At 43.8% G+C, this 13,306-nt stretch overlaps 1 protein-coding gene across 1 annotated transcript in view; it reads right to left on the reverse strand.

Moving 5' to 3' along the window:
* Positions 1-842: 842 nt before the first annotated feature.
* Positions 843-13,306, reverse strand: part of GABARAPL2 (GABA(A) receptor-associated protein like 2) — a 14,983-nt gene continuing 2,519 nt past the window's right edge. Inside the window, exons 2-5 of the mRNA XM_014536799.1 lie at positions 13,179-13,286; positions 13,037-13,092; positions 11,694-11,866; positions 843-1,454 (exon numbers count right to left, since the gene is read on the reverse strand). Of these exons, the coding sequence (XP_014392285.1) occupies positions 1,364-1,454; positions 11,694-11,866; positions 13,037-13,092; positions 13,179-13,286 (428 nt within the window). The 3' untranslated portion in view covers positions 843-1,363. The remainder of the gene's footprint in view (positions 1,455-11,693; positions 11,867-13,036; positions 13,093-13,178; positions 13,287-13,306) is intronic.

The following is a 13,306-nucleotide window of genomic DNA, read 5'->3' on the forward strand; positions in this document are numbered from 1 at the left end:
AAAAAGGGATTAAGGAGCAGCACCTTAATAAGTGCAGGTACATATAAAGGCTATATGAATATAGTTATCATTCCAACACTGTATGTAACAGTAAAAGATTGCAAACAACCCAAATACCATTCATAGGGAACTACTTCAGTAATAATCATATACCCACACATTGCAATACTATTTGCTGTAAAAATGAATGAAAGGCTATGGACTGATATGGAAAGATCACCAGGATATATTGTTAAATGAAAAAAAGCAATATACGTAAGTATATAATGTGTTTTCTATAAGAAAAAGAAAATAAGGATATATAGTCATATTTAATTGTACTTCCAAAAATAAATACTAAAAAGAAACAAGAAGCCAGTAAAAGTAGTTTCCCATAGGCAGTAGACAGTGGTGGGAACTCTCAATGTATACTTTTTATAGAGGCTTGATATCTGAACCACCTGAACACATTAACCACTTAAAAAAGTCCCGCCCTAGCTGGTTTGGCTCAGTGGATAGAGCATTGGACTGCAGACTGGAAGGTCCTGGGTTCAATTCTGGTCAAGGGCACATGCTCAGGTTGTGGGCTTGATTCCCAGTAGGAGGCAGCCGATCAACAATACCTCTTTCATCATTGATATTTCTGTCCCTCTCTCCTCTCCCTTCCTCTCTGAAATCAATGAAATATATATATATTTTTTTAATTTTTTTTTTTTAAGTCCCTTCTTATGACAGGCCACTGCTTCCTGTTCCAAGCTGTGCTGCCATGGCCACACAAACCCTCCTCCTGGCCTGGCAGGTGTAAGAGCTACTTGTCTGACTCATGTAAAAGATGGTGAATAAAGTACATGGTCACACTGCAATGCCTTTATAACAGGAAGTTTTATTGTTAATTATTTACCTTAATAGTTTCAGAAAGAGGAACAGATTAGCTCAGTCCAACATGATTGGCAGCTGGCAAAATCTAGTAAAGCAAGTGTTCTGATTGCTAAGGATTTAATTTGAATGCTTTTAATATTTAGCCATCTAACACTTCAAACATAGTCCAGAATAAAATGCATCACCTCCCTCCCTGTCACTTTAATACCCCACCTACCTCACTTCAATATGGAAATATCTTCATTAAATATGATTCCTAGAGGAACAAGTTCTCTGGAGAGTATAGCCATGAGGACAGTGCACAAAAAGAAAAACTCAAAATAAAACTCTGTATGATGACTTACTAGTTTAAGGAAACAAAAACCTTCCAATATATTAAGAAATCAATCCAGTTACAAATGCACTAATAGTTCTATGTGAAGAGGTTCTGGTATAGTAACTGAAAATGGCCGGCTATTTACAAGATACACAAGCAGGTACAGTGCACCTCGCCCAGCACGGGCCCTCAGAAGCCAAACGTGTTCTCTCCACTGTAGGCCACATACAAGAATCCATCTTCATCTTTTTCCTTCTCGTAAAGTTGTCCCATAGTTAGGCTTGAAAGAAAAAAACAAAAAAAACAACATTGAAAATGTATACATAGGCTCTCCCCCCTTTTCAGCATCCATTAATTACTGAACTTTGTAAACTGGCATTGAAACATTACACACAGTTTTGCTGCACCAACTTTATATAAATTTTTACAGTACAATCCATGTTATTTTCTAGAGACAAACCAAAGGTTAATTTCTCAAAGTTCTTGCTGCCTGCTTTAGCAGTATTTAATGGAGAATCTTTCATATACATTTGTAATATTAGAAAAATAAACCAGATTGCAAATCCTTTTTTTAAAATATATTTTTATTGATTTCAGAGAGGAAAGGAGAGGGAGAGAGAGAGATAGAAACATCAATGATGACAGAGAATCATTGATCGGTAGCCTCCTACTGGGGATCGAGCCCACAACCTGGGCATGTGCCCTTGACGGGAATCGAACATGGGACCCTTCAGTCCACAGGCCAACGCTCTATCCACTAAGCCAAACCAACAAGGGCCTAAATCCCTTTTTTTTTTTTAATGCTTAAACCATGTACCAAATTTGTGGTCCAAATCACGTAAAATAAGTTAAACTGCATTCTCTCTCTCTCTCTTTTTTAATATATTCCTTTTTGTGTGTGTGTGTGTGCCCTTGACCGGAATCAACCCCAGGCCCCTTCAGTCCGCAGGCCGACACTGAGCCAAACCCTCCAGGGCTTTAATATATTTATTTATTTCAGAGAGGAAGGGAGAGGACAAGGGCCTAAATCCCTTTTTTTTTTTTAATGCTTAAACCATGTACCAAATTTGTGGTCCAAATCACGTAAAATAAGTTAAACTGCATTCTCTCTCTCTCTCTTTTTTAATATATTCCTTTTTGTGTGTGTGTGTGTGCCCTTGACCGGAATCAAACCCAGGACCCTTCAGTCCGCAGGCCGACACTGAGCCAAACCCTCCAGGGCTTTAATATATTTATTTATTTCAGAGAGGAAGGGAGAGGAAGAAAGAGATAGAAATATCAATGATGAGAGAGAATCATTGATCAGCTGCCTCCTGCATGCCCCCTACTGGGGATCGAGCCCTTAACTCAGGCATGTGCCCTTGGCCGGAATTGAACCCAGGACCCTTCAGTCCGCAGGCCGATGCTCTATCCACTGAACCAACGCAGCTAGGGCTAAACTTCATTCTCTTAACCAATATAACTGTATTTCTGTAAACATAGTGACCTTGAAATAAAGTTTTTAAAAAGAAATACAACATTAAAAATTGGGTTTGATTACTAAGTTTAAGTGTTGGGAGAAAGATTACTTATGGATAAGGAACTTAATACTTAAACTAGCTACTCTCTCCCACAACTTTGGTGGTAGGTGGTTAAAAAGAAATTCAGATCTCATTAATGCTACATTCCTGTTGTAAAGAAGGTAAATGGAGCCACAAAAGATTAAGGTAAATTAGGCCTTTGGGAATCACAAGACTAGAATCAATTCTCCATTCTCCTGCTCCAAGGCAAAGCTATTTGCACTCACCTTTACACAAAGTAAATCCTTCAGAGGCCAGCTCTATCAAGCTCCTTATAGAGTGGGGCTGGCTGGTTAGTACTGGTTAATATGTATACATTTAGAATGCTTTCTGAATGCCAAGGGCAAGGGGAAAAAAACGAAGCGAAATTAAGAGCCTATGAAGCCCATCCCTGTATGGATGGAGGACCAAGGAAAGGAAGAGTACATGGAGCTTACTTCTGCTTCAGGCTGGTTTATTGAAGATTTCTAATTTGTAATTACAAGTGGGTTCATTCTTGTGGAAGCTCCTCCACCAAAAACCCTGTGCTCAACAGACCTGTGTCAGCATCATCAAAGAGAAGTTATTTTCCTCACATGCAATGCAAACATCTCTCAGATTGTATCTGGGATCCAAAGAAGCCCTGCCTGGCCTTCCTACGGACCCTCCAGAAATAGATACTGCTCAAACTAAATATGTGGGTGGGAAAGCTGGCTTTCCCTAAGCCATGAATTGGACTGCACTACCACCTCCAGAGTAAGACTTGTAACACCCGGAACCCTGGATGAGCTCTGGCCAAATGACTGTACTATTAGGAGCAGGAGTCAAAGAAATATGCTAAACATCAGTGCAACCATGAGTGGTGAGGTCAACCAGAACCAGCTGGAGACAACAGAGGTCACCAGCCCGGACAGGTCACAATAGATGCTAAATGCAGGATTCAGTAAAACAAGGTCCACTGGGGTGGATGATGAGAGGTCCAGGGCCTCAAGCTGGTGAAGCAATGACTGCCCACTCTGCTGCTGTGCTCCTGGTGAGCTGTGTGGGACTTCCATGTAAACAGGAACATGGGCTCCATTTATTAAGGGGAGATTTCTTCCTTTTTTATTCTTCCTACCTGTTTTCAAGCTCAGCCCATTTGGCTGTGTGGGTAGATGAGAATTATTAAGTAGCAAAGTGGGGGTGGATGAGTATGAATACAAAATGGTCTGTCATCAGCATCTTGTGCAATGAAACAGTGCTCCTTTTGAGGATCTCTTAACCTGGAATCTGTAAAATAAGGACTCCCTGGAACAGCATGGTCTGCTAGAAATTTCCGCTATGATAGAAATGTCATATACTTTTACTGTCCAATACAGTAGTCACTAACTACATTCAGCATTTGAAATGTGGCTCATCTGAATTGGAATATGCTGCCCTGACCGGGTAGCTCAGTTGGTTAGAGCGCTGTCCCAATATGCCAAGATTGCAGGTTCAATTCCCAATCAGGGCACATACAAGAATCTACAAATGAATGCATAAATAAATGGAACAACAAATTGATGCCTTTCTTTGTCTTTCCCACCCCCCTGTCCCTCTCTCTAAAATCAATCCAAAGATCCCTTTGAATTGGGATGTGCTGTAAGTATAAAATATACACAAGATTTCAAAGACTTGGTATGAAGAAAAAAAAAAGGATGTAAAGTATCTCAATTTTGATTACATGTTGAAATGATGATATTATGTATATACTGGAAAAATAAAATATATTATTAAAATTAATGTCACATGTTTCTTTTTCCTTCTTAATGTGACTATTAGAAAATTTAAAATTACAAATGTAGTTCTCATGCCATTCCTATTGACAATACTGCCCTGGAACATGTGAGGACTTGGGGAACAGTGGATAGAGGGAGGAACCCCTGCTCACGAGAACATCTGGAGTGGTGGGTCTCAACCTTGGCTGCACATCAGAAACAATGGGGAGCTTTAAAAACATCTCCACACATAAGGCCCACCCCAGGTCAATTATATCTGAACCTCTGGAGGTGTAGGACCCAGGCATCGGTACATCAGCATGTTTTAAAATGCCAACGATGATTCCATGTGCATCCAAGGTTGAGAACCAGTCCCTGTGCCAAAGGGAGATAGCTGTTTGTCCTTTTTTTCTTCTCTTTTTGAGATGCTTATCTTGAAGAGCCATGTGATCAGGAAGCAAAGTGACACGGCAGGAAGTGAAGCAAGGAGCCAGCAACTAGCAAAGGTGTTGAACAAGTAGCTGAGTCTCTCAAGACTTTTACCCTGGTGGTTGGGAATGCCCTCAAAGAGATTTCTCTGAGATTTCTCGGAATAAGGCTGAGGGGAAAACAGCTACAGCTATTGCCACAATTCCCTTTGCCCCATTTGGTCCAAGTGTCCAGGGTGACCTTGATGAGACCTGTCCCTACCATCTCCCCACTACTATTGCCACAGTGTTTAGACACAGAGGTAACAGACATTGTGTGGAATTCAAAGGCAGCCACCCCTTGGTGCCTATGTTGTTTGCTTCCATCTGACAGACTAAGTTCTGCTCTTACTCTCTGTATGCTGTCTGACATACTGGAACCACTATCGTCTAAGGCAGGCTCTGAGACTCTGAGATGGGGATAATCATGGGGCTTTCTGTCTTTAGATTCCATTGTCTTTTAAGTGAAATGTGGTTTTTTAATTTGCTTAAGCAGTGCCCTAGCAGTTACAGAGGCTAATCATAAAAATCCTAACTATAAAAGCAAACCCGTGCCAAGCACTGTTCTAAGTATGTTACATGCATTAACTCTATCCTCACAACAACCTTATGAGGCAGGTACTAATCCTAATCCATAGTTCATAGATAAAAGTGAGGCGGAGAGGTTAAATAATTTACCCCAGGTCATAAAGCCAGGAGACATTCTTACCACCAAGCTTTGCTGCCTCCAAGTGGATACACAGCTAGATCTAAGGCCCCAATGTCAGCATCCCTGTACCTTCTACAGAGATCTTCCTTAGCACAGCGCTTGTCACACAAACATGCATACAAAATCACCAGGTCAGGGTGAGGCCTGTGACTCTATATTTCTAACATAGAGTTTCCAGGTAAGGCTACTGCGGCCAGCCTCTGCATCACACACTGAGTAGCCAGGTCTTAGCGGTCTCTCCTGCAGATCCTGTAATTTGACAAGGAGATGGCTAAGCGTAATGACTTTAAGAGCCCTCTCACTGTTCTCCTATTCTGTCACGTAGCCTTGTGTGGAAACTTTATTTAGTTGGCAGTAGCAATGTATCACTGTATCCTTATACTCAGGGTACCCATTGGGTAGGAACTTGAAAACTGACAACGCTCAATGCTAGGAGCTAAACACTCCATTCAGCAGCCTGTGACTGAATGCCTTATTTCGAGGCTTCCCTGGGTACCATGAAAGAAGACTGCCATATCTGTACAGTATGATTTGTAAACAGATGTGTAGTACCAGGCCACACACAGTCAGAGTAACTTGGCCTGGAGCCAAAAAGAACTGGGCCGCAAATATAGTTTTTTAAAAAATGTTTTTATGTCCCATTAAAAGAATAGTCAAATGGAAGTGCAGGATGCAAAACGTGACCCTAGTCAGCAGGCAGCCTATTGCAGAAGGCCGCTGTGTCAGTTAAGACCAGTTCCATGAGCCTCCAAGATGAACTTCCCTCTAAGAACTCGCAAAGGCCACGACACTGCATTGAGCAGCCCACTGCGGGAGCGCCTGGGGATCCTGAAGCACAGAGGCAACTCTGATGTGCATGTCTGGCTAAACTGCACAGGCTTGCTGGATGGCCTGACAATTCACAAACAGCACTAAAAATCCAAGGCTTCCTGCCCAAGCTACTGGTTGCAGAAGACACCCAAAGGTGGCTTACAGTCTATCAAGTATTACCTGCATTCCTCCGAGAAGGATGCTGCCGAGGACAAGGGGTACTACCACCTTCCAAGCTCGGAGTCTGATGCGGAAAGACTGGAAAAACCAATTGGCAGACCCAAGACATGGAGCCAATCTAAGGTGTGGTGGGACCCTGAAGTACTGAATGGAATGAACCTAAATTATCCCCTAAAACCTTGTCTCCCAATGTTCCATTCAGGGTCACGGATCCCAACAAACTAACCAATAGCCTTTTAGAAGGATCCATATCCAGGAATGGTCATGCTGCTTTAAACTATTTAAATAAACTATTTATATAAATAGTTTAGCTTTAAACTATTCAACAGCTTATAAATCAGGAGGTTGACCTAGAATTGTGTGGCTGCCCTTTCCCTGCAGAACCCCCCTTGTCCCCCAACCAAGGTCAGGTCATGTATACTGTGGGATCTAGCCTGACTCATGAATTAGCTAATTGATAGGCACACCTGGCCACCCATCTGCTTTGAAGCACACATGCTTCCATTGGACCTGGATTTATCTCTTTTCCAGCAGGGGTATAGATAGATGGGGTGAGGTGGGAGGACAATGGCTACTGCTGTGGATCCTGGAAAGACATTGGCCTCAAAGTGAAAGTTAATATGACCCTGAGAGTTCCCCAAACATAAAAATTCTGAAACATAAAAATTAATTTCTGCTTATTCCTTTTATCAGATTTTTCTCTCATATAAACCTTGTTCAGTGGCTGAAATAAACCCCATTATTGAAGAGTTATTTACCCAGAAATGATCAAAAGTGCTTGATTTAAGCACATTTCTAAATAAAGTTTGAATGGACTATACAACAACACAACTTCCTTTTACTTAGTACCTCTTTTTTAAAAAAATATTTTTTTTATTTCAGAGATGAAGGGAGAGGAAGCGAGACAGAAACATCTATGATGAGAGAGAATCATTGATCAACTGCCTCCTGCACACCCCCCACTGGGGATTGAGCTCGCAACCCAGGTATGTGTCCTTGACCAGAATTGAACCCGGGACCCTTCAGTCTGCAGACTGACACTCTATCCACTGAGCCAAACCAGCTAAGGCCTTAGTACCTCTTTTAAGATCGAGAACCAACTCAACACGATTAATCTTAAACAGTACAGGATTACCAATGTAACATTTCCAAATTATCACATCTTAGAGATATTTTATTTAATAATATACTCCTGTTTCTATTTAAAACATAGATGAACAAAACTCTTATCTGTGTTCTAAACAAAAGGCCAAAAGGTAGGCACCACTGCCGGGTCAGGGTTCCCCTCCAATACCACAACTGAGAATCTGTACACTGACATGCTTTCTCAGGTCCTATCTGCACCAACCCATAGTTCTCTTTTGGTTTTTAGCCTGATCCTGGATGCAGGCACCTAGGTAAAGAACTCAACTTTCCAATATTAAATGTGAGAAGGCAGTTGTGATCCCCCTTTTTAAAAAACAGAAGTCAGAAAGAATTTAGGAAATAAAACTCTTAGGGACTTGCCTGTGTCTATTTCCAGAATCAACATCTATATATGTAAAAGCCTAAGCGACCAAATGACCAGTCGAGTGGTTGCTATGACGCACACTGACCACCAGGGGGCAGATGCTCAATGCAGGAGTTGCCCCCTGGTGGTCAGTGTGCTCCCACAGCCAACTTCCTGTGGTCCCTCCCCCAGGCCAGCCGCCGCCCCCCCCTCATTGGCCCCATCACTGGCCAGGCCACGGGACCCCACCAGTGTGGGCCTCTAGTTTAATACTAACCACTGTAAACAATAATCACAACATTCTATATGGTGATCGCCTGTGTTCAGAACACTGCCAAAGTCCTGCTCCAAGGCAGGTATAATGGAAGTCACTATCGCTCAGCCTCAGCATAAGTGATCCTAGTGCAGACCTTGCTGGATGGGGGAGGGCTCTGTAGGGTTGGATTCATCCTTTCTTGACTCATTTCCCCAGCATATGAAGCAGCAAACACTGGCTACAGGTTAAGAGAGGCTCTGGGCTTCCCTAAGGAGTGTGGAAAGAGCTGAGAAAATGGTTGCTAACCTGCCTTGGGTAAGGAGAGAGAGAAGTTGACTCACACACGGAGCTTTAGGAAGGCAACCCTGAGGCAATTTTGTTTGTGCTATTAGGTGATTAGCATTTGCATAAAGCCCCATGATGTCACTTGTTTGTAAACAAATGTGTTTTTAAGAATAACCCCCCCCCCAAACAAACAAACAAATCACTGCTGCTTTAAGTGTGGAGCAAGAAGTCATTAACTGGGGCAAAGGCACTGGGGGCATGGGCAAAGGGGCCCTCATTAGTGACTCAAATCCTGACTTGGATCACTGGTGTAAATCTGCTTTAGGGTAGATTCTTACCAGGTTGGAAAGGCAAATGAGAATTGGAGAGAAAATGGCTCTGAAGCAGCCTCTGCTTGCCTAAGAATCACTTTTCATTTCTAATTCTATTTATATCTCAGGGACAATGGGGGGAGGGGAGTAATTGCTAAAAATTTGCAGCCATTTTAATTGTGAGATTAACGTGGAGTAATCTTAATGGCCTCAGAAGCCTGCTTCATTTCCTTTTAAATATCAGAGGATCAAAATTCAAGGAAATAAACTCAATGCCATAGGTAATAGTGACCTACTTCCTCCCACTAAGAAGCCACCTCCAGGAAGGAAGAAACAGAGTCTCAAAGGCTTGCAGAAGTTGCAGGTAATACGAATGAAGATTTACCTTCCCTACCACCTTAAGGGAAGCCGAGTGACCACACATGGGTGGGGCTCCCTCCCCTGGTGAACAGTGTGCCCAGCTCCACATTGCCCAGAGGCCTAAGAAGGAAGGCTAGAAGAGTCCAACTCTGGCTTGACACCCCTGGCAAAACCACAGCTCCCTGAGCAACAGCTATAGCAGACCAACAGCACCCAGAAGGCAGGACATAGGCCTGTGGATGAAAAAGAGATTCTATGGAAAGTAACCTCACAGATGATCTGATCACACTTTTTAAAATATATATATTTTTATTGATTTTTTACAGAGAGGGAGAGGGATAGTTAGAAACATTGATGAAAGAGAAACATCGATCAGCTGCCTCCTGCACGCCCCCTACTGGGGTTCGAGTCCGCAACCCAGGCATGCACCCTGACCAGGAATGGAACCCAGGACCCTTCAGTTCACGGCCCGAGGCTCTATCCACTGAGCCAAACCGGTCAGGGCTGATCACACATTTTTTTTAAAATGTGGTTTTATTTCTTTTAGAGAGAGGAAGGGAGAGGGAGAAACATCAATGAGAGAGAAACATCCATTGACTGTATCCTGCACGCCCCCTACTGGGCATTGAACCCACAACCGAGGGATGTGCCCTGACCAGGAATTGAACCAGAGACCTCTAGATGTATGAGACAACACTCAACCAACTGAGGCACACAGGCCAGGTCTGATCACAAATTGTTAACGAGCAGGTCATGATGGCTAGTCACACCCCAAGCATATAACTTTTTTAGTTAAAGATTCATCTTTGCCTTAAGCAAACCCTGTCCCATTGTTCTTGTGCATCTAGGTTAATATACCTTTGAAATAAGTGTAACCCCATTCTCAAGAAAGCACATAATCTTAACTATCCTGTAATCCAATCCGCACCTTGCTTTCTCCTACCTGCATGTAATCTTCATTATGTTACTTCCTTAATTTCAAATGCATAAAAGAAACTGAAAAACTGTCACTCTCCCAAGGATTTGTGATCTTGTTTCCCAACAACTGTGCCATCTGTTTCGGCTCAAATAAACTTATAAAAATTCTCTACATGTTTGGGCATTTCTTATGTCAACAAACCTTAGGGAAGAACCTTCCATTTCTCCCCTATCCTGCTTCTCTGCCTAACACCAGGAAGGGGAGGTGATGGAGATTAGGAAAGAGCAAATCAGACCAAAACATAGCATTTCTGCTTTTTGGTTTTTAAGACAAAAAAATAGAGCTTTTTACCTTTTGTGGGAAGAGGATTAGAATATGGCCTAGGCCTCTTCTAGAGCTTTCAAGGATTTTCAAAAGGAATATATTTTTTTGGCCACACTGGGCTAGTTCCCAGGGCTTCTGAAAGCCTTAGCTTTTACAAGTACTACTTTAGGAGGGGGAGAGGGGGAGCGCAACAAATTAAACTTAGTTGGGGTCACAAAGATGAGATGCAGCCAGGAACTCACACTCAGGAGACAGGGGCCAGCGTCTGGCACAGGGCCTAGAAGTATTCAATCAGTAACAAGAAAGGACTGACCAGGGAATTAGACTGAGCCAGTCCATTTTCCCGTATCCACAGTCAGACTCTGACAGTGAGAACAGGTGGCACTGAGGGAGGCTTATCTGTAGAGAGACCTCAGAGCCCTTTGCTGGACGGCAGCCATTTTAGAGAATTGAAGATCAGGTGCAGCGAGAGACTCTCACAGTTGCAGAGTTGACTGAACTTGGAGAGCAAGCAAGCAGGGTGATTAACTAAGCTGAGCCTCAGCAAGGCCAAGCTTCTGGTGGAGAATGACAGGACTTATTTCATGAATCATTTGGAGAAAATTATTTCAGGCTTCAGTTCTGCTGGTGACTTAAGCCTAAGAGTCCTCAGCTGTTTTAGAGGATTCTTGGGGGTTGAGACTAAATTTCTTCATTAAAAAAAAAGTCCAGCCCTGGCCGGTTTGGCTCAGTGGATGGAGCGTCGGCCTGCGGACTGAGGGGGTCCGGGTTCAATTCCGGTCAGGGGCATGTACCTTGGTTGCGGGCACATCCCCAGTAGGGAGTGTGCAGGAGGCAGCTGATTGATGTTTCTCTCTCATCAATGTTTCTAACTCTCTTTCCCTCTCCCTCTCTCTCTGTAAAAAATCAATAAAATATATTAATAATTAAAAAAAAAAGTCCAGGTCTTGTTCTATTTTCTTAACCCAAAGTACACTCTCATGTATTGCAGCCCATATTTTCCTTGAGCTACTGATATCAGGAAGTACAAAAATCCAGATTTCTAGTTAGGACATCTAAGAGTTTTCAGACCTCCAAAATTTTTGAGTTCTGTAAGGAGCCAAGCAGATGGCCAATACCAGTAAACATCTCTTACCTGGACTGTGGGACTGTCTTATCCACAAACAGGAAGATTGCCTTTTCAGAAGGAAGCTGGATCCTTTTCCTGATGATCCACATGAACTGAGCCACGGTAATGTCAGATGGAACCAGATACTTCCGTTTGTCAATGTCAACAATCTGAGAGCCTGAGACTTTTTCCACGATCACCTGGGAAAGCAAAGAGAGGTCAGGCCTGGATTTCTCGTGTTAGGCTCTGGCCTTGCATTGTCAGCGAGCTCATGAATAATAGTGTGTGGGCAAGGAGGTGGGTGGGGAACTGCATCACATAAAGAAATATGCCCCTGGCTTAATAAACCACACATAGTGGAGGTTAAAAACCGATATAAATATGTTAGAAGGGAACAGTAAGTGCTTCTGTGGTCGATTATTACATTTCTCATCTCTGATCTCTGCATGCATAAGAGAAGTACAGCTTTTAATACAAAGCTTTTCAACGTTTTGTCTGGGCAGACCCAAGAATATCTGGTGGGAGTTTCATCTACAACCTATTATTCCAGCACCCAAGTATGGATCTGCCTTCACACTGCAGGGGAATCAAGATCCCAGGAACACAGGAAATGAGAAAGGATGGACTAATGGGAACGATTGGCAATCCCAGCCAGCCAGGAACCACGCTCTTCATGCGGCCTGTTGCTTTTCTCTGAACTGGGTTTCAAATGTGTCCCTCCTGCCCCATCTCCTAAGGAAGGGTTCACAAGCAGTGAACTACAATAACAGGCCTGCTGTCCTTTAAAAATCAATAGGGATTGCAGAAACCATCTCCCCTACGATGGAAGAAATATAGCATCATATTTATTATAGATGAAGGGAAAACCAAGGGAGAAGGGGTTTTCAGCGGCTTCTCAGAATTTTTTTTTTGTCAGGAAAGGATGACAGGGCGGGGGTGAGAAAAGGGAGCTATTAGTCAGGTAAACATGGGGGCTCAAAGTTAAAGATGAGACTGTCGTCCTGAGACTAAAGTACCACTTCCAAGGCCAAAGTGACAGGCTCCCTCCACCACCGTTCCCCAAAGTGGCAGTGACCTGTTGCCCTGTCCTAGAATATCGTTCCTTATATAATTGGCCAGGGAGCCCAGAGACTGCAGGCAGCTCACTGGCCTAGATCGGAAGATTCAGCACTGAAGCACCCTAAACAGCGCCAGCTCCAGCCCCAGCCCCTCAAGTTCAGGTCCCGGATTATCCCCAACCCCGTCTGTCCAGTCGGCTACTGTAACCGGGGCGGAACCTCAAGTTGACAACTCTTGAATGGTTCGGGCCCCATCACGAGTCCTAGAAGACAGAGGTGACAGTGAGGTGAAGGGGCGGGGAGTCCACTCACCGGAACCCGGTCGGGATATTTCGCTCGGATCTTCGCGGATTCCACGCATCTGTGTTCTGGGGGAGAAACACCAGGATGACTGTCGCGCCTGCCTGCCAGCGGCCGGTCCCCAGGCCCCCAACCTTCCTCCCCCGCGACCTACGCACGTCCTGGGCCCTGGTTCCGGCGTGCCCGCGGCCTCGGTCTCCTGATACCGAGAGGTCCTCCCGAAGGCGGCACGGGGTCTGTGGGCCGATCGGGGGACCGGGACCTCGGAGACGCCAGCCCAAA

This window comes from Myotis brandtii, unplaced genomic scaffold (assembly GCF_000412655.1).
Source record: "Myotis brandtii unplaced genomic scaffold, ASM41265v1 scaffold165, whole genome shotgun sequence".
Lineage (NCBI taxonomy): Eukaryota > Metazoa > Chordata > Mammalia > Chiroptera > Vespertilionidae > Myotis > Myotis brandtii.